Consider the following 23,761-nt stretch of genomic DNA (forward strand, 5'->3'; position numbering starts at 1 on the left):
AAAAAAAAAAAAAAAAAAAAACAAAATTTAGTACTATTGATACTGTCAATGCCCTTATCTAGAGATTATCAAAAACATTAGTAATTGAACACATTGGATGTATTGTTCTTTGAGATGAGAATGCACACCATGGACAATCATAAGTTAAAAGAAACCTATTACAAACTTTGCCCTTTGGTTTTGTGAGTGGGTGTGAGATTAAGGAATCTGGAGTTTGCTGCTGATTGGATGCTTTTAGAGAGTGAGGCAGGTCTTGAGGAAAGAAACAAAGCATTCATTAAGCAAGAAAGAGGCCGTGTTTGGTAATTGGTGGGTTGCAGTGTGGCCTTGTTTTTCATGAAATCATGAAGTGCCTGGCTTTGTCTGGTTAGGTCTCCTGAGTTAGGTAGTCTATGAGAATATATTATGTTTAGGAGTAGAATAGAAGCAGCCTGGGTGTGAGGTCCACAACTTGTAATCATTCTGAGCTTTAGCTGTGAACCCCAGAGCACTTGCAAATATCAGGGGTTGCTTCTTTTTATTTTCTCAAAGCAAAAGTATTTTTATTTAAAAAAAAAAAAACTTCTAACAAGAATAATCAGCAGTCTTTCAATAAATTTTGTAGTTCTTATCTAGACTATGGTTATTAAAATCTCCTTTAGCCCCTTGAGTCAGACTGGAAAGCTGCTTTCATAGGGCTTCAGTGAAATGAGAAAAAATAAGAATATTAATTAAAATCATTTATTTATAGTGTTAACCTTGATTCTGATTTTATAAGCTTTTAGGGTTTTGTTGTTACTGTTGTTATAATGTCTTTCTGGAAATAATGACAGGTAGATGTTACGTGTTTGTGATTTGTTTTCTTCTAATAAAGATCTTCACTTGGCAGAATAAACATTGGCACTCTCATGTACTGGAGCTTTGCTAACTTTTTTTTAATGATCTGGAAAATTCCACTCATCAAAAGGACCTTTGGAACTACAGAGAAGTGTAGTGACTTCCCTAGGGAGAATTTTCTGTTGTGAACTTCACTAATTACTACCAGGTCATCTATTTCTAGTAATCTTGTCTATCATGCAGAATTTTCCGTCTCACTATCAAAGGCTCTAGAATTAGTAAAACTGCTACCAACTAATGAAATCATCAGTTCTTACCAGACACAGAGTAAACAAGATACTACTCAGTATTTTGAATATGGTTTGCTGGATCACACCTTCCCTGTATATTTACTGTAAAATTGTCAGTAGTCTTAACTGTCCTAAGTCATTAGCAGTAATTTTTATTTATTTATTTATTTATTTATTTTTTTAAATTTTTTTTATGTGTGTGTGTGTGGCCAGCTCAGCCCACCAGGGGGCGGGGCTGGCTGGCATGTGGTGCTGGGGGATTGAACCGCGGTCCCTGTGCTTTGCTAAGCTTGTTCTAAGTAGGTGCTTTAGACCACTGAGCCATCTCACCAGCCCAGCAGTAATTTTTAAATTACTAAAATTCTGTCATTCTAAAGACAGAGTCATTATGGATTCTCATTGATCTTGATCTTCCAAGCACTGTGGTTCTTAAGTCTCATACTCAGAATGCATCACTCTTTTTTTTTAATTTTATTTATTTATTTATTTATTTATTTATTTTTTTTGCGGAACCAGGGATTGAACTCAGGCCCTTGCGCTTGCCAGGGAAGCGCTTACTCCACTGAGCCATCTCCCCGGCCCCTTGCATCACTCTTTTGAATTAAACATTGTGTAGAACGGCAACATCAGGCCATTATAGTAAAAATCACCTGAAAAAGTTTGTGTAAGATTTCAAGTAAATTAACTCTTGTCTTGGTTTTACTGTCTACAGAGTAGGTAAGAGCTGTGCCACCCATGGAAATCTTTATATAAGGAAGCAGTGAAAGTTAATAGGACAAAAATACTTAAAATTTTTAGGTTCTAAAGAGATAAGTGTTTTGTTGTTGTTGTTGTTGTTGTTTTGAAACCAAGGATTGAACTCAGGACCTTATCCTTTCCAGGCAGGCACTCATGCCACTGAACTATTTTTTCAGCCCAGAGATAAGTGTTTCTTTTGTGTGTGTGTGTGTGTGTGTGTGCGCGCGTGTGCGCGCGTGCTACTGGGAATTGAACTCAGGATCTTGTGCTTATCAGGCAGGCACTTATTCTGCTGAGCTATATCTCCCTGGCCCTTCAGAGATAAGTTCTTAAAGCATAAGACCATTTGTAAACCAAATTATCAGCATTCATTCTAGTTAGTATCTTTATACTCAATAATATTGCTTATTACTACAGAAAATTATTGACCCACATAAAACTTTTTAAAAACTGAAAAACAGAGCATCTAATAGTATTTTATTGTTTTAAATCTTCTTTAAAAACAAAAATGTGTATTTTGTGCAAAAATAAAAGTTTAGTGGCTTCAATTTGTGACAAGAATAAGTTGTTTTTTTGGTTTGAATCAGTATATAATAAACTGTAGCCTCATGGTAATAAAAAATGTTTCAATACAACTTTTGATAAATATAAATGAGGAGGCCCAGCTTTAAATGAAAAATTATTTGATTTAAAACATTTGTAGGTATTTTGTGCATGTGAGCTTGAGCCTTTTCCATACATATCGTATGTATATCTTGAAGTTGTCCTGGCTTATTCTTCATTATTGAATCTATGAAGAGCCTCATAAGAGATAGTGGGTACAGGAGACACCTCAGAAAGTATGAATAGGAGCTCTAGATGCCAGTGGCCAGGGTTCTGTAGACCCTGTGAAGGATTGTGGAAAGTATGCTAAAAACAAGGGAAAGCTATTGAGTAGCTCTAAATAAGATAAAAACTCAACACAAAATGAAAATTTAATTAAAGTTAAAATTATATTAAAAATGAAATTAGAGGGCTAGCCACATAGCTCAGCGGACTAAAGTGCCTGCTTAGGCAGAGCATAGGAACCCGGGGTTCAATCCCTGGCATGCTATGCTGGCTCTGCCCCCAGGGTGCACTGAGACAGCAATGGAGACTGGGCGTTGTGGTGTGTGCCAATAATCCCAGTGCTTGGGTGGCCAAAAACAGAATCACTATGAGTTCATTCTACATAGTGAGGCCTTATAGATCCTGTACTAAATTAAAAAAACAAAAACAAAAACAAAACTGGAAGGGTGTAAGAGTGAGCATGTATGGATAGATTAGTCCAGAAAACAAAATGGGACCCATTAAAGGAGGGAGGCAAGTTGGAGGTAACTCAGAGCATGCTTAGCTTGAGTGAGGCGTTGGGTTCATTCCCCAATAATAAAATTAAGAAATAAAAGAGGATGGTACCAGTGCAAGGAAGAGATGTAGGTGTTTTCAGATGTAGATGTAATCAGGAGACAGAAGGAACAGAGGGAAAGATTGGACAAAGGTGAGAGAGGGAGCTGTCAGCATGGAGACACCATGGAAGCAGATGAACTTTCCTAGAAAGAGGTTATACAAAGAGAAAGGAGAAACTAGGCAGTAAGTGAGTTTAGTCGATCAGGTAGTTGTCTACTCACGGCTCATATTTAGCATGAACCCTCACCTGTTGTCATGTTACTTGTTTATAGCTCTTACTTTCTTTGTGTGGTGCCCTGTGATAGTGGGTGACAAAAATTAGCTTCACCTTTAGTTATGTTTATAATGTTGTTAATATGTTTGTGCTGTATTTGTCCAAATTAATCATCTCTAGGCATTCTTTTATCTCATACTGCAATAATGGATAAATATTTAGCTTTCTTAAAAACATCACCCTCTTTATTTTAATGGCTTTATTGAAATATTTCATATACCATACAATAGAGAATTAAAAATGTACAATTAAATGGCTTCAGAATATTTATAGAATTATGCAAACCATCATTAAACTTAGTTTTAGGACATTTTTCAGCACTCCAGATAGAAACCCCCTATTTGCCAATGTTCAACCCACGCAGCCCTTAGGCAACTACTAGTACATTTTCTATCAGTATAGATTTGCCTATTCTGCACATTTCATATAAAGAAGACAGTAAAGTTGATGATTCTTTGGGATTAGTATCTTTTACCTAATAGTTTTTTTTTTTTTTTTTTTTTTTTTTTTTTTTTTTTTCTACATAGAGACCTTGCTTTACTTATCATCTCTTCTTCCCCTTTGGCAGGGAGGCAGCACCTGCTTGCCTGCCATAGAAAGAGTGGCGCACTCTACTGTCCAGAACAAAGTTAGTACACTTCTCAGACTCCTTTGCAGCTGAGTTTGGCCATCTGAACAATTTCCCAGCTTCCCCTGCAGTTGAGTTTGGTCACGTGACTAATGTCCAAGACTGGGTTGGTAGGGGCAGAAATGAATGCAAGGATCTTTTTTTTTTTTTTTTAAACCGGGGATTGAACTCAGGCCCTTGTGTCCAGCCAGGTAAGTACTTATTCTACTGAGCTATCTCCCTCAAGTATCTGGTGTTGAGGATAAAGGTCATGTCCTCCCATTTCCCCATTCCAGTGACTGCAATATGGGTGTCAGGGGAGCCATCTTGTGCCTACAGGACCATCTGGGACCATTCTGTTCCTCGATGACGGAGCAACAAAGGCGGGAGCTGAAGAATTCACAGGACAGAGCTGCCACTTCAGCATAGGCAATAGACAGGAAACTCTGAGACAGGTCTTGCTGTGTAGTTCAGGCTGGCCTTGAGCTCACTGAGTAGCCCAGGCTGGCTAGAACTCTCAGCGATCCTCTTGCCTCAGGTCCTGAGTACTGGGATTATAAGTGTGCACCCCTATGTCAGGCCATAGGAAACTACAGCACTGTTATTTTTACAAGCTCACTTCTACCAAACACATTTAACTCCAATCCTTTCCTGTGAGTGTGCATATCTTTCCTACCGCAGCCTCTCCCTTGACCCATGTTTTTCTCCGATTTACCTTCCTAGAGGGAGCCACAGGCACAACCTCTGGCTGACTTTAGCAGAAGGAGCATTGCTGGGCAGGCCAAATAGCACAGCGGATTAAAGTACCTACAGGCAGGCACAGGGGCTTTGATCCCCGGGCCTGCCCTGTCGGCCCCGCCCCTGGGGCACTGGGGAGACTGCAATTGAGACTGGGCGTGGTAGCACATGCCTGTGATCTGTCCATGCTGGGTGGCTGGGCGGCTTATGTCTCTGGCTGATCCAGGGTGGCCTGCACTGGCATAGTTCACTCCAACTGGGCCGGGTCCCCCTGCCCTTGGTGTCCAGCAGACCAGCCAAGACACGTCCTGACACAGAGATTGACGCCATTCCCAGGACGCCTTCCAGGCCTCCACTTGTGCGATGTTTGCTAAAGTCCCATTGACCAAGGCAGTGGAGGTGATCTGGGAGCCAGAAGGGAAAGTCCAAGGAGGAAGGCCCAATGGGAGTAAGGAGGCGCTGAGGCTGTCCCAGTTACCCAATAGTTTTCAGATTCATTCTTTTGTAGCATGTTTTCAGTACTTCATTCTTTTGTTTTGCCAAATAGTAATCCCTTCATCTGCGTGTACCTCAATTTGTTTATCTATTCAGCAGTTAGTGGACATCTAGGTTATCTCCATATCTGAGCATGAACAATACTGCTATGAACTTTTTATACAAGTTTTATGTGGGTATGTGTTTTCCTGTCTCTTCGGAATATACGTTGGAGCAGAATTGCCAGCTTATGTGCTAACTCTGTTTCTACTTGGAAGAAGCATCAGACTATTGTGTGTAGCAGCCAGCCATATGTAATTGCTCCGGTTTCTTCACATCCTCACCAACACTTGTATATCCTTTAGTATAGCCATCCTATCAACTAGTATCTCATTATGATTTTCATGTTTCTTTTGAAGAAGATACACTACATGGATCCTTTCTACCCATTTTTAATTGGTTATTTCTCTTTGTTACATAGTTGTAAGATTTTATATATCTTATGTCTCACATCATCTTCCCAACACATTTCTATGTAAACAGTCAATTCTGTTCCATTGTTTTATGGGTCTGTCCTCATATAGGTCACACAGTAATAAAGACTGACTGAAGTTGTGGTACATGGTGCTATGCTCGCTTTTCTTATTTGAGTACAGAGTAACTCAAATAAGTTACTTATCTCAGTAAGTCCTACTGTAATAAAGGGTAAAATTTATGATTCTTTATAATAGTATCTTTGTGATTAGTATCTTTGTGGTTAGTATAATACCTAGTATTACAGGTTTTAAAAGTGAAACATAAGTCCTTGAACTTTGTTCTTTTTTCAAGATTGTTTTGCATATTCTGAGTCTGTTGAATTTCCATATAAACTTTATGTCTAGCTGACCTGTGCCTGCCAAGAAACTGGCTGAAATTTTCATGAGATTAGTGTTGAAAATCTGTAGCTTAATTTGAATATTGCCCTTTTGACAAAGGGGAGCCTGCGTCTTCCCTTTCGTGAATATGGTTGGCTTTCCATTTAATTCTTTCTTTATTTTTCTTGAGACAGGGTCTTGCAGGCTAGACTTGGACTTACTATGTAGCCCAGGTTGCCCTTGAACTCCTAGTTATTCTCCTGCCTCAGCCTTCCAGGTGCTGGGATTATAGGTGTATACCACCTCACCAGGCTGAGTCTTCCATTTCTTTATACAGTGTTTTGCAGTTGTAGGTATACAAACTTTGCACTTTTTTTTTTTTTTTACTGAATTTACTTATAAGTTTTATTAATTTTCATGCTATTATAAATAGAATTGTTTTCTTAGTTTCATTTTCATATTCCTCATTGCCACACTGAGTAGAAATACAGTTGATTTTTTAATGTTGAGCTTATATTGTGAAGTCTTTCATTTATTCGTTCTAATGTTTTTTTTATTTTAGAGAAGCATCTACAGGGTGTTCAGGGTCTCACTACTTGATGGGACTCGTAGTGATCCGCCTGTTTACAGCCTCCCAAGGCTAGTTCTAATCCACTTTTGTTAGATTTCTTAGGGTTTTCCACATACAATGCTATGTATTGCTTTTGTCAGTTTGGATGCCATTTATTTCATTTTTTTTTATTTAACGGCTAATCTAGACTATCCAGATATTACTGTCCCCTTTGCCTTTCTCCTCCTCTTCTTCAGTTCTAGAAGTTTTTATTTGACTTAGTTGGTATTGATAAATTAACCATACCTCAATTTTTCATTCTTTGTATAAATGTTCCCTTAAATGAAGATAGTAAGCAGCATTGAATTGTAAATATTGGTCATTGTTCAGTGTTCTATAATTATTTTTTACATTATAAGTGTAATCTATAGTTGTAAAGCTCAAACTTTATTGCTCTTAAAAATTTTTCAAATATGTCCTTAATCAGTTAACCACATTTTTCCAACATTTTAGTTTGCTTCATACTTATGTCCCGCCTTATACAGCCTCGAGCTTTGGTGTACCTAACTGCTTTCTTTCCCTCCCTCTTAGTAGGAGAAGCTAATCCTATGCTGTTATCATTGTATCCTGTGTATTTTCTGGCTTCTGATGTATTCTTTTGGGTAATGGGAAAATTTTTCATTAAATGCAATAAACTGAAAACTGAAACTTTAAAATGGCTTCTAAAAACAGCAATACTTAAAAGTTAATTTCATGAGTAGTACATAAGACCTCTCCCCTATAAATAAAAAGTACCAGCTGAGCATGGTGGCGCATGCCTGTAATTCTAGCACTTGGCGAGCTGAGGCACAAGAATTGCAAGTTGGAGTTCATACTGAGCAATTTAGCAAAATAAAAGGTATCTGTTGATTTGGACTCAGTGGTACAGTGCTTGCCTAGCATGCATGAGCCGCCAGTTCAATACTCAAAAGAAAAATAAATAAATAAATACCATCAACAACTCATTTTATTTAAAAAAATTTTTTTAAAGAATACAAAATAGTAGAATACTATTAGAAATGATACAAAATTTCATTAAACAAAGTAATAGGAATCCAACTGTGGTTGCTATATTATATGATGTTATCTTAAATTCCAAGTCATTTTTAGCAAAGCAAGGAAAATCAGTTACCAATACAGCATTAATTAAATGGTGTTTGATTACAGCAGCATAAAGAATGAGTCCAAAGATTATTCTACATTTGTTTAGAACAGTTGTCCAGAACTTTGGGAGCAACCTCTATCTCAATTAAAGAACAGGCAAATGATGTTGAGTGTGTGTCGTTGGCTTTTACAGTTACTAACAGTAATGAGCTGTTTTTTGTTTTGTTTTTTTTTTTTTGCAGAACCAGGGATTGAACTCAGGCCCTTGCGCTTGCAGGCAAGCGCTTATTCTACTAAGTCATCTCCCCATCCCCAATCAGCTGTTTATAAGAGGGTCAGTGCCAAGTTTTTGTTTGTTGTTTTTTAAAATTTTTTGTATTTTAGGAAAGGATCTACAGGGTGTTCAGAGTCTCACTACTAGATTGGACTCTTAGTGATCCGCCTGTTTACAACCTCCCAAGAGCTGAGATTACAGGTGTGCACACCACCACACCAGGTCCCAATTGCTCTCTCTGCAAACCCCAGGGGCGGGGCCTGGGAATCAGACCCCCAGCCCCAGTGCCTGCTTTAATCTGCTGAGCTATTAGGCCCCGCCCGCCCTGTTTGTTGTTAATTTTTGAGACATGCTTTTGCTATTCAATTCAGGCTGACCTTGAGCTCACTTTGTAGCCCAGGCTTGTCTTGAACTCCCAGCAATCCTCCTTTCCCAGCCTCCTGAGTGCTGGGGTTACAGGCATGCACCACCACATCTGGTGATAGTGCTGAATTTGAATACCTGAAGAATCATCATCTCTAAGTTTGTGTTAACTGTCTTCAAAGGAGTTGAGAGAATAGCAATTTAGTATAATTTAAAGTTATCTGCTAAAATATTGGCAAAATATCTATGAGCAGAAAAAAGCTGAGTTGAGCAAATGTATAAAACAGAACAATGCAAGTTGTTTAAACCATATTGTTTATTGTCAAACTTTGGGCAGAATATTTGAATCTAACATGTTGAACCAGCGGTATAAACCACGAACAGCATTCGGTTGTGGACCTGACCCTCACTGTTTCTGTGAGTTTTTGTCAGAAGCTGATCACCACATAATATTACGGTTAGAAGACTTGATAGCAGTAAAGTGTTTCATAGTTTTTGAGCACAGAAATGAAATTGAATTTTTTTTTTGAGTGAGAAGAATGTCCCTCAGCCACTGTTAGTGAACTTGAATGGCTTTAGAAATCAGTTTTTGCTGGAGACGTGGTACTGTTTTTCAACTCAAATTTATGAGACAGATTTTACTAGTGAGAAACTTATACTGTGGTAAGATTATTTTGACAGTAATGTTTCAGTTGTGGGTAAGGTCATGTTACTGTATGTATTCCCCATGCTATGAAAAATTAAACTGATGTCTGTGATTTCCAGTCCTTCACAAATGTACAGCAGATATATTTTCTGAGCTCAATCTATAATTCCAGTAGTTTCCTTCTCTACTGGCCTTCTTATTGCAGATTTATACTTGTGGGGCTGGATTGGTCCTGGGGATTGAACTGAGGATCTTTACATGGAGCTACATCACCAGCGCGCTCTCTCTCTCTCTCTCTCTCTCTCTCTCTCTCTCTAATATATTTATTTATTTATTTGGTACAGAGCTTGGACTTATCAGCCCTTTGGTTTTAATCTTTGAGACAGGCCACTGAGTCGCTAAATTGCACACGCTGAGACTTGGATTTGTGAACCTCCTGCCTCAGACTCCGAGAAGGAGTACTGAGATTAGAGGTGTATATTATCATACCTGGCAAGATTTATACTTTTAAAAAGTTATTTTTCTGGATATGTAATCCCAGCTACTATGGAACATTGAAGCAAAAGAATCACAAATTGTAAAACAGCCCACACAACTTCTTAGTGAGACCATGTCTCAAAATTAAAAATGAAAAGGGCTGGGGATGTAGCTCAGTGTTTCCCTGGTTTAATCCCTAGAATCAGAAAAACAATTATTTTTATAATATTGAATTTCTAGAGGAAAGGAAATAAACATACTTGGCATATTGAACCACTAATAAAAGAAAAATACATGGACCCTTGATAATTTTATGTCAGGAGAAAATTCCATTTTGGTACTGAGCTTGAACAACTCTCCGTAAAACAGTTTCACTTATTCATTGTCTGCAGTGGTCACCTCAGTGTTGGGATGGCCCTTACATCCTGGAGCACAGTGTATCAGTAAAGAGATAGGCAAACAGTGATAATGCAGTGCCATAAATATAGTAGTGGAGATGTGTGCAAAGGCTGTGCGGGTATAGAAGAGGGGTGACTATTTTCATATGGGAGGAGGATGAAGACTTCACAAAAATGAGAGAATATAAAGCCAATCGTAGAAGTTAGAATCAGAAGTTCACAGGTTAGGGAGAGGGTACCCCAGGCATAGCATGCGCATGGGCAGGAAAGGGTGAGAGTTCATTGGAGACATCTGTTCAAGAGGAGTGTCAGGAGATGAAGTTCCCATGATAAGCTAAGGTGAGGTTGTGAAGGGCCCCATGCAGTGTGCCCTGAAAATCTGATTTGAGATGCAAATCTCTGGCTAGATGCAAGACAGTTGGCTTTAAGTTGTTTACTTGGGTGATAAAGTCAAATTATCTGATAGAGACATTTTCCATATACATCCTTACTTTTCTTGTTTTCTCAGTATGTTTGTAATATAAGAGCCAAAATGTAACACTTGGCTCGTGTATATTGAATTGAGACCTTACAGTTCGGGATTTTAGAAGTTCTCTCAAAGATTTTAAGAAGTATTGAAATGGTCTAAAAGGACAAATTTTACCTCTGTAAATGATAGTTATTTTTGTAGATTAAGTATTCAGTTAGCAAGCATTTGTGATTTTCTGAAGCTTTCACTTATTTATGTATTTATTTTTTTAGTGGACAGAAGACTGCAGAAAATCAACTTATCCGCCTTCTGGACCAACGTGAGTACATGCTAGATGATCAAAACTTACTCTGGGGCTAGCGAGATAGCTCAGCAGACTAAGCACCTGCTTAGGCAAGTGCAGGGCCCAGCGTTTAATCCCCACAACCACAGGCCACGTCAGTCCTGCCCTTAGGCACACTGAGCCTGCGACCAAGTTTGGGCATGGTGGTACATGCTTGTAATCGCAGCGCTGGGGAGGCTGAAAACAGGAGGACTTCTATGAGTCTGAGCTGCATAGTGAGACCCTGTACCAAGTGCATAAAATTTAAAACAAACAACAACAACAACAACAACAAAATCCTTACTCTGATCTGTGTGGCATAAGTAGTATTGTCATAGATATAATGATAGTGAATACAGCTTTCTCTGTGTCCTATCCTGAGACAAAGTTGAGTTTACCTAGGTTTGTATCTTATGTATTTGTTTACAATCTTGGACAAATATGAAAATAATCTATGATTAAAATGTCCATTTTTGTCTGATGAAAATCATAGCATAGTAAAGGATTTCTATTCTTCACTCACAGTTCTGTCTGCACTTGTCTTACTCATTGCAAATGCAAGGCCTGTATCCAGTCTGAGCTGTGATTCTCTGTGATGTAAGCCACCAACTAATACTGCAGCAGAAGGTGTTAGACCTCATATTTGTGATATTTAATAAATAAGCTTTGATTTGATAAAGTTATTGAGGATAAAATAGTATTGGAAAATATAAGAGAAGGGACAATGTCATCATGTTTCAGTGTGTCTAGCATTTTTAGTCTAAATTTAGATCTTTCTAGTTCGTAACAGTGAAATGGGCTCATGCAAAAAGACAAAGCTCTCCCGTTCCTGGTACAGAATGTAAAAAGGAAAGAAAGCTTTAGCGATTGGTCATCTTTTCTTTTCCAAGTTCTTTCCCATCATTGAAAATAGACTGCTGAAGAAAGCAGGGAGGCAGAGTACAACTTCCACCATAACGTCAAGATGACATCTTCACATTTTGTAACAACCCAAACTGTATCCTAGTGCTCTTTTCTAAATTATGTAGGCTAAGTGGCTTCTGTCCCAGTATCCGGGGGACACTGGAATATTGGAATGACAGTCACATCATCCTTGTGTGCATCTGAATTCCACTGAGTACTATTTTCTGCTGCTCACTGCTTTGTACACATGTGTCTTGTGCCATTGGGCTGATTTTCAAGCCACCAGAGTCAATGTAACTGATATTATGGAGACCTGGGTATAGATAATGCTAAGTCTCAAAAAGGACTTAAATGATACTGATTGAAGGTAGTGAAGTAGAAGTGTTCTAGGTAATTAGTATTAAGTGAGAAACAATTACTATTGATTGAGCAAAGCTGAATCCTTTTGATTTACTTCTTCTAACTTACTCACCTATCTTAGGCAGATATTTTGGCAACCATCATCAATGTCCTGTACTGAGAAGGTGCGTTTTCAAGTGCATCTTCTTCCATCATGCTCATCTGTGACCTGTTCTCATAAGTTTTTTTTTCGTCACCACTGGCACCAGGCTGTCCTTCGCTGCCATATTAATTTTACCACTCTTGGCTGGTTTCACTATCTCAATTCACTGAACTTTGTATGAGTATCTTCCACCTTTAAGGGCTTTTATCTGCTCTCTTTTATTTAACATGTAATTTGTGAATTGGTTGCTATCCAAATTATAGTCCTTCCCTGAATGGGAATTTAGTTGGTTCCAGTTTACTCTGTGTGTGTGTGTGTGTGTGTGTGTGTGTGTGTGTGTGTGTATGTGTGTACACATATCAATGTATATATCTAAACTCATGTACATTTATATACATATAAAACATGCATATATGTTTCTCTCCTTGCCTTGAGATTTCTGCTAGATATCTTCCTATCTGACTGGCTTGGTTTCCCATACAAAAATCCTTTGTCCTGCTCTGATCCTTATCTCCTCAGAGCTATTTATGGGTTGTTTTTTTTTTTGTTTGTTTTTTGTTTTTGCGGAACCGGGCATTGAACTCAGATCCTTGCGTTTGCCAGTCAAGCGCTTATCCTACTGAGCCATCTCCCTGGCCCTATTTATGGGTTCTTGAGGATTAGGACTGAAGTGTGGCCTGTGTGTGCATTTGAAAATGGCAGTCCTTACACTCTTGGAGCTCATCCTTTTCAACCAAGTGCATAGATGTTTGTGGTTTGCATGGACACCATGAGGGAGGAAGGAGTCTGCTGTTCACCTAGCCTGAAAGTCACATCAGCACCGAGATCTAAGAACCAGAGCCTCTTCACCCTGTGTTCAGCTGAAGGCACTGAGGATTTTTTCTGCTGGTCTCTGGGCTCTTGGCCCTGTTCTTCTGTTTGTACATGTGTTTGCTGTATTACCAGGACTAGAATCCAAGCCACCTGGGGAGCCATGTGGGTTTGATATAATGATGGCCAGGACACAGCAAGTGCTGTCTCAAAAATGATTAAGTTAGGACCAGGAATATAGTCCCATAAGATAGATACTCTTCCTGTAGGAAATTGAGGTACAAGTGTTAAATAATGAGATATTTTTTCAAAAAATTAGTGAGAACTGAAATATGAGATTATATTAAAGTTTAGTTTTTAAAATAATTTTGTTAATCAGATTAGCTGGTTCTCAAAACATTCCAATTAGAGATTTTATTATAAAGGTTTCTAAAGTCTCACTATGCCCACAAAATGATAATCTTCTATTGTAGTGACCTCATTTCCTTTCTGAAATCCTTGAGCCTACCCAATACTCCAGATCAGAGAAGAATCAATAATTTATGGCAGATTTAGGAGCATTATTTGGCTTTCTGGTGTTACGAGGGAAGGAGCAGTTGATTGGAGTTCATACCTTGAACACATACTTACAGTAGTGCAATCAAGATACACAGCTCCGTAGGGCCACTGGTTTTCTATGCCACTAGACACAGAAACCCAAATGCATGCTCGTGAAGATAGGTAGGTCGTAGTGTCTGCTCATGAGAAGGGCAACAGGTGACTGAATTGTGGGACCAAGTTTTTGCAGGTGAAATTATTCATTCGGAAATGGCATTATATATTGTGACAAAAACCTAATTTCTATGAGTTAGTTATTATATTTTGTGATTTTTTTAAAGGAAATATCAGTTCCTGAGGAACTGAGTGACTTAAAAGTGTTTTGAGAAAAATAAAATTCATTTATTGCAGTTTTATATATATGTGTTTGCAAATTGAGCGTGCTTCTCTAACTAATCTCATCATTAAAGACTACTGGCTTATAGTTTCACAAAAGTTTATATATACATTAGGGTCTAAACTGAACAGTAGTATTTAGAGAACCAGAAGTTCATGACAGAAGTTGTATATGTAGAAGCCCAAGAAGTGACTTTTAGGAAATAAACTACCCCATTCTGTAGACATAAGGCTAGGCAACACTTTAAGAGCAGCATACATCAGGCTGCACTGTACCCTGATGGCTATTTTTAGGCATAACTTACTTTGATAAGTCACTCAGTGACACACCCTTAATAGCTATTCCAGGTTGGTAAAAAGTGCCAGAAAATTACATTTTTGTGGTCACAGATATTTATAGAATTCATCCATCTAGAAATATAAGCCATCTTCTTTTTTATTTTTTGGAAAACCGGAGATTGAATTCAGGCCCTTGCACTTGCCAGGGAAGCACTTATTCTACTGAGCCATCTTGCTGGCCCTCCCATCTCCATTTTTAATGGAGTGGACATAATTGTGTTCTCCTAAAGATTGCTATGAATTAGAGTAGGAAGTTTGAGATTGAATATGGTAGAATAATGCTTGGCCTGGGACTGAATACAGAGAAGTGAGGACAGAAGTGTATCCTAGAAAAGATTAGTTTGGATCAGAGAATTGTGGAAGTTCTTGAAGCCAGACTTTGGAAGTTAATGTTCATTGCCACTCTAAGGCTTATGTGAGTCAGTAATAATATTAGATTGCATGAGAGATAATTCCGAGACTCCAGATCCAACTAGAGAAGTGTGTACACCTAGACTAAATCTTTGCCAATATGTAAAAAGAAAAAAAAATGGGGTTGTTTTTGCTAGTGATATTTAGCTCTTGAGCCACAGTTCTTTCACATATCACCAAATCAATAAATCTTATAGAGTATAATTCTATGTCAAGATTTCTAAGACAACTTAGAATTCGATGTGCCAACAGAGGGCAGAAACACTAGATGGAAACTGGGCCTTCTTTCCAAATTTTGTTGGTGTAACAATCTGTATAGAGTTATTAAGCATATGTGTCTAAAATATCCTTTAGAGATGTAGCTATCTGGCCCCTCAAGAAACTGGTTTCAGCATTTCAAGGTAGCACACATCTCGTTACAGCTACAGAGGACCAGTTCCATGGTATACCATAAATCTTGATTTACCACCCTACAAAAGATGGCATGCGTTAATGGCTGACAAGGGACCAATGGTAGGTACGCTACCATTCTTCAGGCTTCTCTTTCTTACTTTACTGAGTATAACTGCATTTTTAAAAAAACACTTTAAAAAATTAACACCAAGTAGTTTCAAAATGTGCTTTCGATAGTTTTCTAGCATGTATGGTAAATGGAGGAAAAGATGTTATGTAGCGTCCTGTTCTTTGATAGACTATTTCCCATCTTCCTTCACCTGCGTGATTGAACAAATGCCATTTAAGATAAAATTGGGTTAAAAAAATAGCACTCTCTCTTTGACTCAGCTGTATATGGGTTTCTGTTTTCATTATACTTACATTAATCTTAGATATTATTCCACATCATTTACATGTTTTATTAATTTTTTTCAGCTAAGGATTATAGTGAATTCCATAAAGAATATGGTAAATACGTTTGTGCCAAGTGGAAAAGTTATGCAGATGGTGGATCAGAAGTTGGTAAGAAATATTTCCCATAACGAATTTTAAGTGCACATGCGTGCGCACGCACACACACACACACACACACACACGTGCACACACATATATACACACACACACACAGAGTTCAAAAATACTCAAGATTTATTGAAAGGTATAAGTTAACAACCTCTTGTCAGGAACTTGGGGCATATTTGCATTTATTCTGATCACTGTAAAACTTTAGAGAGAAAAAAACTTCAGAGAGGCTTATATTTGGCAAGTAGTAATATTAGAGTGACATTGCAGACCATGAAAAATTTTATCAGTTTGATACACTTTGAAAGTAAGGACTGTTTTACAGTGCAGACAATATGTACTTTTTACCTGAAAGTATGGAATTTCTTCTTAAGGTTCAGTTCACTATTGAAAACTTTCTTTTTATTGGGTATAGAGCTCAGGGTTAGAAAGCCATGTTTAGCATGCATGGTACCCTTGATTTCATCTCCAGCTCCATTAAATAATAGATAAGATAAAATAAAAATCTTGTTATCCTAAGTACTTTGCCCAAGAGTCTCATTTATGACCAAATGCCATACTCAGCCTAGCATTGTGTCCTTTGGAGGACCCAGGGCTGCGACTCCTGAAACTCAGCTTAGCTATTTCTTGTGGTTGTGCAATCATCAGACCATCTCATTTTCTTCCTGGCCATGCAGGAAAACTTAACTTCTCAGCCTTTTTTTAAATGTAGGTAGAAACAATTGAGCACCTAGAGTCTGGCCCCTAGAACATCCAAAAAAACCCACATTACCTTCTCTGTCTTTACTGCAGGGTGCAGAGGTCTGGGGGAAGATCCTAAGGCCCTAGGGCATGACATCGGGGGTTGAATAATTGTTTGTTGTGGGGGCAGTCCTGTGGACTGTAGGGTGTTTATCAGCATCCCTGGCCTCAATCCACTGATTGCTGGTAATACTCCCAAGGTTGTGGCAACCAACAGTGTCATAAGACATTGCCACATCTCTGTAGGTCAAGAATTACTGTACCAGAGGCTAGATGTTCTGTTCTCTTCCCTGTGACACTGCACCTGGCACCCAGCAAGCCTGTTAGCTTGTTTATGATCTCAGTTCTTGATTAAGGCTGTCCTTTATACTCATACTTACCAGACTTTCCCAAAAATAAAAATTGACAGGAGAAAAATAATACATCCTCATATATTACGTGTGCTGTAGCTCCTCTTCTACTCTGGTTGTCAGTAGAGAGGGCTTGGTTTCGGTGTTGGGGGTTTTAGGCCACATCAGTCCACACATGTATGAAATTGCAGTTTTTTTCATCAGGGAGAATAATAGTAATAATATATGTTTCTCATGGTGGTTGTTAGGATTAGATAACAAATTCTTTTAAAGTATTGTGCTTGGATATAATAAATGTTTGATAAATGTCACAATTAAGTCATGTTTATTTGTTAAACTGCCTGGAGCATTTCACTTATGCATGCTTCTAATTCATAGGGAGAAATTATGTTAAATTATGTCACATTTCTTGTTCACAGGGGGGCTGTGAACTTAAATTGCCATCTCAGATTTATCAATTACATAACAAAAGGTTTCATGAGTGCTTAGAATGGTACAGGTCTGTTGCTTTTGGTGGAGGGTGAGTGGTCTCATTACCTAGTTGATGTAAGATAAAAACTTGTGAACTTTAACCACATTGTCTCAGCAAGAGGCTGGGAACTGAAATTGCCATCTCAGGTTTATCAGTTATGTGACAAAAGGTTTTGTGAATAACTGGAACAGTGCAGGTTTGTTGCTTTTGGCTAGAGGGTGGATGAAGTAGGAATAAGAAGTCCTTGTTATAGAACATGCTTGGATTGGGTGGTGTGAGGTCACGTAGGTGGAGTGATTCCAGGTACCACTCGAGAATAGAAGAAAAGCCAGGCAGGATAAAGCAGCTGAAAAATCATGCTTCTATGTATAGGTGCCCAATACTAACTATTACGTAGATTCTTTTAGAAATTTATGATTATAAAAATGCTTTAAAAGTGGTTTATCACCTATTGTGGTAGCAATGTCTGGAACAAATTGTATGTCAGTGTACCCTATCTAAAAGCATGCGTTGGGGATAATTGTTAATGTATTTGTTTTCAGCCCATTCTGCTTGGTCAGTTTTCTGATCCTTATGAAGAGGAAATGAAAGGAATTGCAGATGTTACTGGGATACCCTTAGGTAAACTTTACAATGGTTTGAACCTTGAATAAAACATGTTGAGGAATGATGTACCTGAAGTGCACAGATACTAGGTAAACAGCTCACCATTTTAAAGATGTGTGTCCATGCATTCAGTCACAGCTCAGACGACGACAGAAAATGTGGGCACCACAGATGTGCCATCATGGCGCTCTGCAGACAGCACTGCCCCCTTAGATAACTAGTATTCTGGCTTCTCCGTAATTTTGCCTCCTTTTAAATGAATTAAAAATAGAACTAAACATCTGAACTGTTGTATGTGATTTCTTGCACTTATAAGTCGTATGCCGTTCTATAAATAAAATATTTGAGTTTTCAGATTTTGAATATTAAGAATAAGACAGTTGTAGGTTTTAGGTTGTGAACATTGTACATAACCTTTTTTGTTTGGTTTTTGGGGTGTGGTTGAGACAGGGCTCCCTCTATATAGTTCAGACTATTCTTAACTTATTATGTAGCCCAAGCTGGCCTGCAAATTGTACCTGTCCATCTGTCTCAGCCTCCCTGTTTCTGGGCTTACAGGCATGTACCTCCATGTCTGGCCAGTTAGATATATCTTTTAATATAAATATACATTTATTTCTCTTGTAGGTTTATGCTTAGGATGGGTTATAGGATGAGTTGTAGATTTATGCTTATCTTTGTAGATTTTTGCGTTTCTACTTAGGAAGTGAACTTTTGGGTTGTATGGTATCTGTGTACTTAGCCTTGTAGAATGTACAAAACAGTGTTTTAATTTTATTGTGTTGATTAATAGCATTAATGGGTATTTTAATTTTTCTCCACCTATTATTTTTCTACCTGCTAATATGTCTTTCATATTTGAGCCGTTTTGTAGAGAGTCATGTTTAACCCATTGTCATTGCCATTTACATTTCCCTGATGACTAATGAAATTACTAACCTTTACAGCTTATTGACCTTTTTCTTTTCCTTTTGTCTGTTTTTTATTTGAGGTTCTTTTGCTGGGGGAGGGGGTAGAGTTAGAGTATGTGTTTACTAAGATCTTTTGCTTATTTTCTCTTTGTTTGAAATAATTCATTGTATGTTTTGGATACAGGGTTTTTTTAAAAAATGTTTTTTAGTACAGGGTCTACAGTGTCTCACTACACAGATCAGACTCATAGTGATCCTCCTGTTTTCAGTGTTCCAATAGCTGGGATTACAGGCATGCGCCACCACATCCAGTCTCAGTTGCCATCTTCGTGTGCCCTGGAGACGGGGCCAGCATGGCACATGGGATGGAACCACAGTCCCTGTGTCTGCCTAAGCAGGTGCTTTAGTCTGCTGAGCTATCTGACTGGACCTATATACTACTGTCTTCTGATGAACAGAAATTCTTAATGTTAATGACATCTTAATTTTTCAGTCTTCCTTTATTAGTGGTGTTCATTCAAGAAATTTGCCTAACTGAAGGCTTCAGTTGATGTAATACCATTTATTTAAAAACTATACTTTGTTAGTAAATCACAACATTATTTTTCATGTAAATGGGGTGACTGTATATTGTTAGTACCATTTGGAAACTTTCTATTAAGTTTCATTTATTTGCTTGGCTTTCCTTACAGCAATATCATGTTACCTCAATTATAAAAGTTTTACCATAAGTTTTAAAAATATTCATTGTAACTCTTTGAACTCTGCTTTTCTTCATATATTTCTCTTGGCTATAGAGGCCTTTTGCATTTACATGTAAATTGTAGAATCAGCCTATCAGCTTTCTATAAAAATAAGTAAATAATAAATAAGTTTTAAAGAATATTGAATCATTTATGTACTGATGTTCTTCTATGCCATTTTTAAAGTTTCTATTTCCAATTTTTAGCATTTACTGAAAAAGACTTTACCACTACTCCAAAAGTTTTATTTTTAAGCTGCAAAAGCACTAAAGTCATTACTTTATATAGCCGGTAGTACCTTGGTTTTATAAGATGACATCTGTAAGAGATGACTGAGAGTATCTGATAGTTAGCAACAAAGCAGGCTAGTTTTTTATTGCCTTAACATTTTTTTTAAGCTTAATGAATTTAAGTGCAGTCCTTGCACAGGGGCCATGCTAATCTTCTCTGTATTATTCCAATTTTAGCATATGTGCTATCAAAGTGAACATTGTTGCTTTAGCATTTAAAAATAGTCAACATGCTAGAAATAGGAATTTGCAATCTATATGTAAAACAAGTCTTTAATTCTTTTATTATGTGAAGAATTCTAGTAAGTCATTATCAAATATGGTTGTTTTTGGAGAAAATGTTGATTAATAGAACATTCATCATAAGAGTAAAGTTTCATCAAAGTAGATATTAAATAGATAAAAACATAGGGCAGTAGAGATAGCTCAGTGGCATAAGTGCCTACCAGGCAAGTGCAAGGCCCTGAGTTCAATACCCAGTACTGGAAAAAAAAAACAAACAAACAAAAAAAAAAAAACAACACATTGGATTGGTATAGAAAATATACTAACCTTAACCTGTTAACATTAAATGGGACAGAGACAACATGTGCTTCTATACCTTCAGATTAATTGTTAAATGATATTATATAGCTTTGGAAAAAATATTCAAAAATTTAAAAATGCTCTACAATGGACTTTCTTGGAAGCTCTGAACCGCTATTACTAGTTGTGGCTCCCATTTCTCCCCTTAGAAATGGTAGTCACAGTTTAAAAATCTGAGCAAAATCCATGTTCAGAATGCAGAGACAAGCTAGACATTTAGAGTGTGAGCAGCCTAGAGATCTACATTGATCACCATGTCTGGTGAAAACTTCAGACATGTTAAAGTGCAATTCCAGCTGGTCAGATACGGTAGCTGCCTTTTCAGAGAAGTGTTCTGTCCTCAGTCTAGAGGGTCCAGGTAGGTAAAGGACACTGCCATGAGCCGTGTTTCCTAACACACTCGGATTGTCCTGAGGCAGTGTTATACACCAGTGCCTGTGCGCACGTGTACACACACACACACACACACACACACACACCCACCCCTGCAGTGAGGGTTTATTTTCTTAAACTACAGGGAGGGGTGTGCAGCCCTGTGGTACACAGTGTGTCATTAGCATGGCACGTCTGAATTTAATTGAAAGCAGCACAGAAACTGAAAGAACCGTTTTTGTGTACTGTCATGGTTCTGTGTATTAACAACAGTTTTTCTTCTATTTTCTTACAGGAGAGATTATTTCATTCAACATTTTTTATGAATTGTTTACCATGTGCACCTCAATAATAACTGAAGACAAGAAAGGTAAATGTGTGCAGAGAGGAGGTGGGCAGTGCAGAGTACTATGTGAAAGAAAGGTCTTCTAAAAAGTGCAATTAAAAGCATTAAAATCCAGGCTGGCTGTGTAAGTTCTGTGTATGTTATATACAACTTTATGTATTTTGTTGAATTTTTCTTTTTTCTTTTTTTGTCTTTTGAGACAGGGTTTCCCTGTCAGTTCAGGCTGGCCTTGAACTCCCTTTATAGCCCAGGCTGGTCTCAAACTCATATTGATCCTCCTGCCTTTGCCTCCTGAGTGCCGGGATTATAGGCATGTGCCACCACACCCAGCTCTTTTGTTGAATTTTTCTGAGTGCTTTGAAAATTAGCCCTATTTTCTTACTTATTTTTATTATTATTGTTATTAGCAGTTTTGGTTTTGAGAAATGAATTGAGTATCTTTCCTCTGAGCTAGATTCCTGAAGCATGATTATTCTTTATTTAAGACAGGATCTCACTGAATTGCTAAGTTATCCAGCTTGGGCTGGAAGTAGAAATCTTCTGCATCAGCCTCCCAGAGTAGAACCAGCATTACTTTAAGACTACTATACCACCTTCAAAGTTTAATTCAGGCATACAAAGGAAGAAAAATGGAAGAAGCATTTCAAGATTAAAAATTAACTGACTTTCCTCATAGTTTACCCCATCTGTGTGATGTGATAGGTGTCCTCATGGAGGCACTTCAGTATCTTCATACATGTAATGAGGAGGTTTTCTGGAGGCCCACAGATGACATTTCCCATCGTTTGCCTTCCATGGGACCCTTGTATAACAGCTTCCCTTTCCCATATTTTTCATGGCTGGTCCATACAGTACATAGCAGAAAACAATTTACCCTGATTTACTCTGAATTTTGACTTATATCCTGGGCCCAACATCTGTCTACACATAACTTTTTTTTTTTTTTAATATTTATTTATTTTTATTTATTACATTTATTTATTGTGTGTGTGTGTGTGTGGCCAGCTCAGCCCACCAGGGGGCGGGGCTGGCTGGCATGTGGTGCTAGAGGATTGAACCGCGGTCCCTGTGCTTTGCCAAGCTTGTTTCAAGTAGGTGCTTTAGACCACTGAGCCATCTCTCCAGCCCCTACACATAACTCTTGAGGTGCCTTGGGTAGGTCGTGGGGTTAAGGTACCTATGTCCTAATAGAACTCTGTCGTAGTTGGCCAAAGGATGCCCATTTACCTTTTTCCGTATTCTGTTCTAATCTAGAACCCATATAGTACTTTCAGGTTTGTGGAGGGTATCTTGCCAATGTGATAGTAACACAAGTTTGATCTTTTAAGGCTGAGACTGTCAAGTACCTTCTTAATCCTTAATCTTAATCCTTTTGTTGTGAAATATAACTGTGAATATAAGTTATCAAAAATAAAGCATGTAGCTGTGACTTAGAACCAGGTGTACTGCCTTAATTTACTACACGTCTCTTCTGCTTGCTTTGTAATAGGTCATCTGCTACATGTTAGAAACATGGATTTTGGAATATTTCTTGGGTAAGTAAGGAATATGGTATATATGGTTCCATTAAAAAATTAGACTATTACCGTGGTGGAAAGTCCCAAGTCATGCCCAAAATATGACAGTTGGTGCAGTGTGCTAGATTCCTTAGTGCTGACACAAGGTGGTATCCTTATCCACTCTGTAGGAGATTGTAGCTGAGAGGTTATTCCTTGTGAGCAGAAATGTACATTTTTTAAGTGTGAGGCTCATTAGTTATAATATAATCTGTATGACATCAAGAGAGTTAACTCCATTTCCAATCTGAGCCTCAGTGCCATGACCTGGGGAAGGGGCTAAAACCACCCTTAGTGAAAGGGTCTTGTTAGCCTTGATCATTAGTGAGTGCACCTCCTGTATTCTTTTATTCATCATTATTTTCATCAGTGTTCTTAAATATCATCAAAATTTGTCTTTTGTAGGTGGAACATAAATAATAACACTTGGGTCGTAACTGAGCAACTAAAACCTTTGTCGGTGAATCTGGACTTTCAAAGAAGCAATAAAACTGTCTTCAAGGCAACAAGCTTTGCTGGCTATGTAGGCATGTTAACAGGATTCAAACCAGTAAGGAATCTGTTGTTACCTAATTTTACAGGTTGTGTGTCCTGGTCTCACTATCTGTGAAGAGTAGACTCTAGAAAATGAGGACCAGAAAGACTTATAAAACCCTTCTTCCATCCCTCTTTACTTCTTGTCATTTTTGCTGGTATGCGCTCACATGGCAATGAAGAACAAAAAGGAAATGATTTCTGAGAGTGTTACAGGCTAAAAAGCATGTGGCTTTAGGCTTCAGGACTAAGCCAAAGCTGAGATCTGGCCTGGGTCTCCTGCTTACCCAGACTAATCAGGTGTGAGTTCCCTGCTCTGCTCTTCTATTTCCTGTCCGAAACATGTAGCCAGTAACGTTTCTTGCCTAACTTTGACTCACATACTAGATGTGAAAAAGCTTTGAACTGAAAAACAAAGAAAAGTGGTTAATATAAAGTGATTGCCAAGATTATGGGGCCAAAGAGGAAAGTGATCGATGACATAGAGTGGGCCTAAGGAGAGTCACATGGGGAGAAGACACTCTCTCAGGCTTTCACAGAAA

General features: G+C 38.1%; 1 protein-coding gene and 1 non-coding gene across 2 annotated transcripts in view; one reads left to right on the plus strand and one right to left on the minus strand.

Annotated features, from left to right (window-relative positions):
- Asah1 (N-acylsphingosine amidohydrolase 1) overlaps nucleotides 1–23,761 on the plus strand; it is a 48,346-nt gene that overhangs the window by 18,791 nt on the left and 5,794 nt on the right. The window contains exons 2-8 of the mRNA XM_004637228.2: nucleotides 10,809–10,855; nucleotides 15,179–15,269; nucleotides 15,627–15,713; nucleotides 17,819–17,897; nucleotides 21,079–21,153; nucleotides 22,619–22,664; nucleotides 23,091–23,235. Of these exons, the coding sequence (XP_004637285.2) occupies nucleotides 10,809–10,855; nucleotides 15,179–15,269; nucleotides 15,627–15,713; nucleotides 17,819–17,897; nucleotides 21,079–21,153; nucleotides 22,619–22,664; nucleotides 23,091–23,235 (570 nt within the window). The remainder of the gene's footprint in view (nucleotides 1–10,808; nucleotides 10,856–15,178; nucleotides 15,270–15,626; nucleotides 15,714–17,818; nucleotides 17,898–21,078; nucleotides 21,154–22,618; nucleotides 22,665–23,090; nucleotides 23,236–23,761) is intronic.
- Nucleotides 19,921–20,025, minus strand: LOC111818354. Its single transcript, XR_002822373.1, has one exon. It is a non-coding gene; the product is annotated as a U6 spliceosomal RNA (small nuclear RNA).

Source organism: Octodon degus, unplaced genomic scaffold, assembly GCF_000260255.1.
Source record: "Octodon degus isolate 3935 unplaced genomic scaffold, OctDeg1.0 scaffold00088, whole genome shotgun sequence".
NCBI classification, from domain to species: Eukaryota; Metazoa; Chordata; class Mammalia; order Rodentia; family Octodontidae; genus Octodon; species Octodon degus.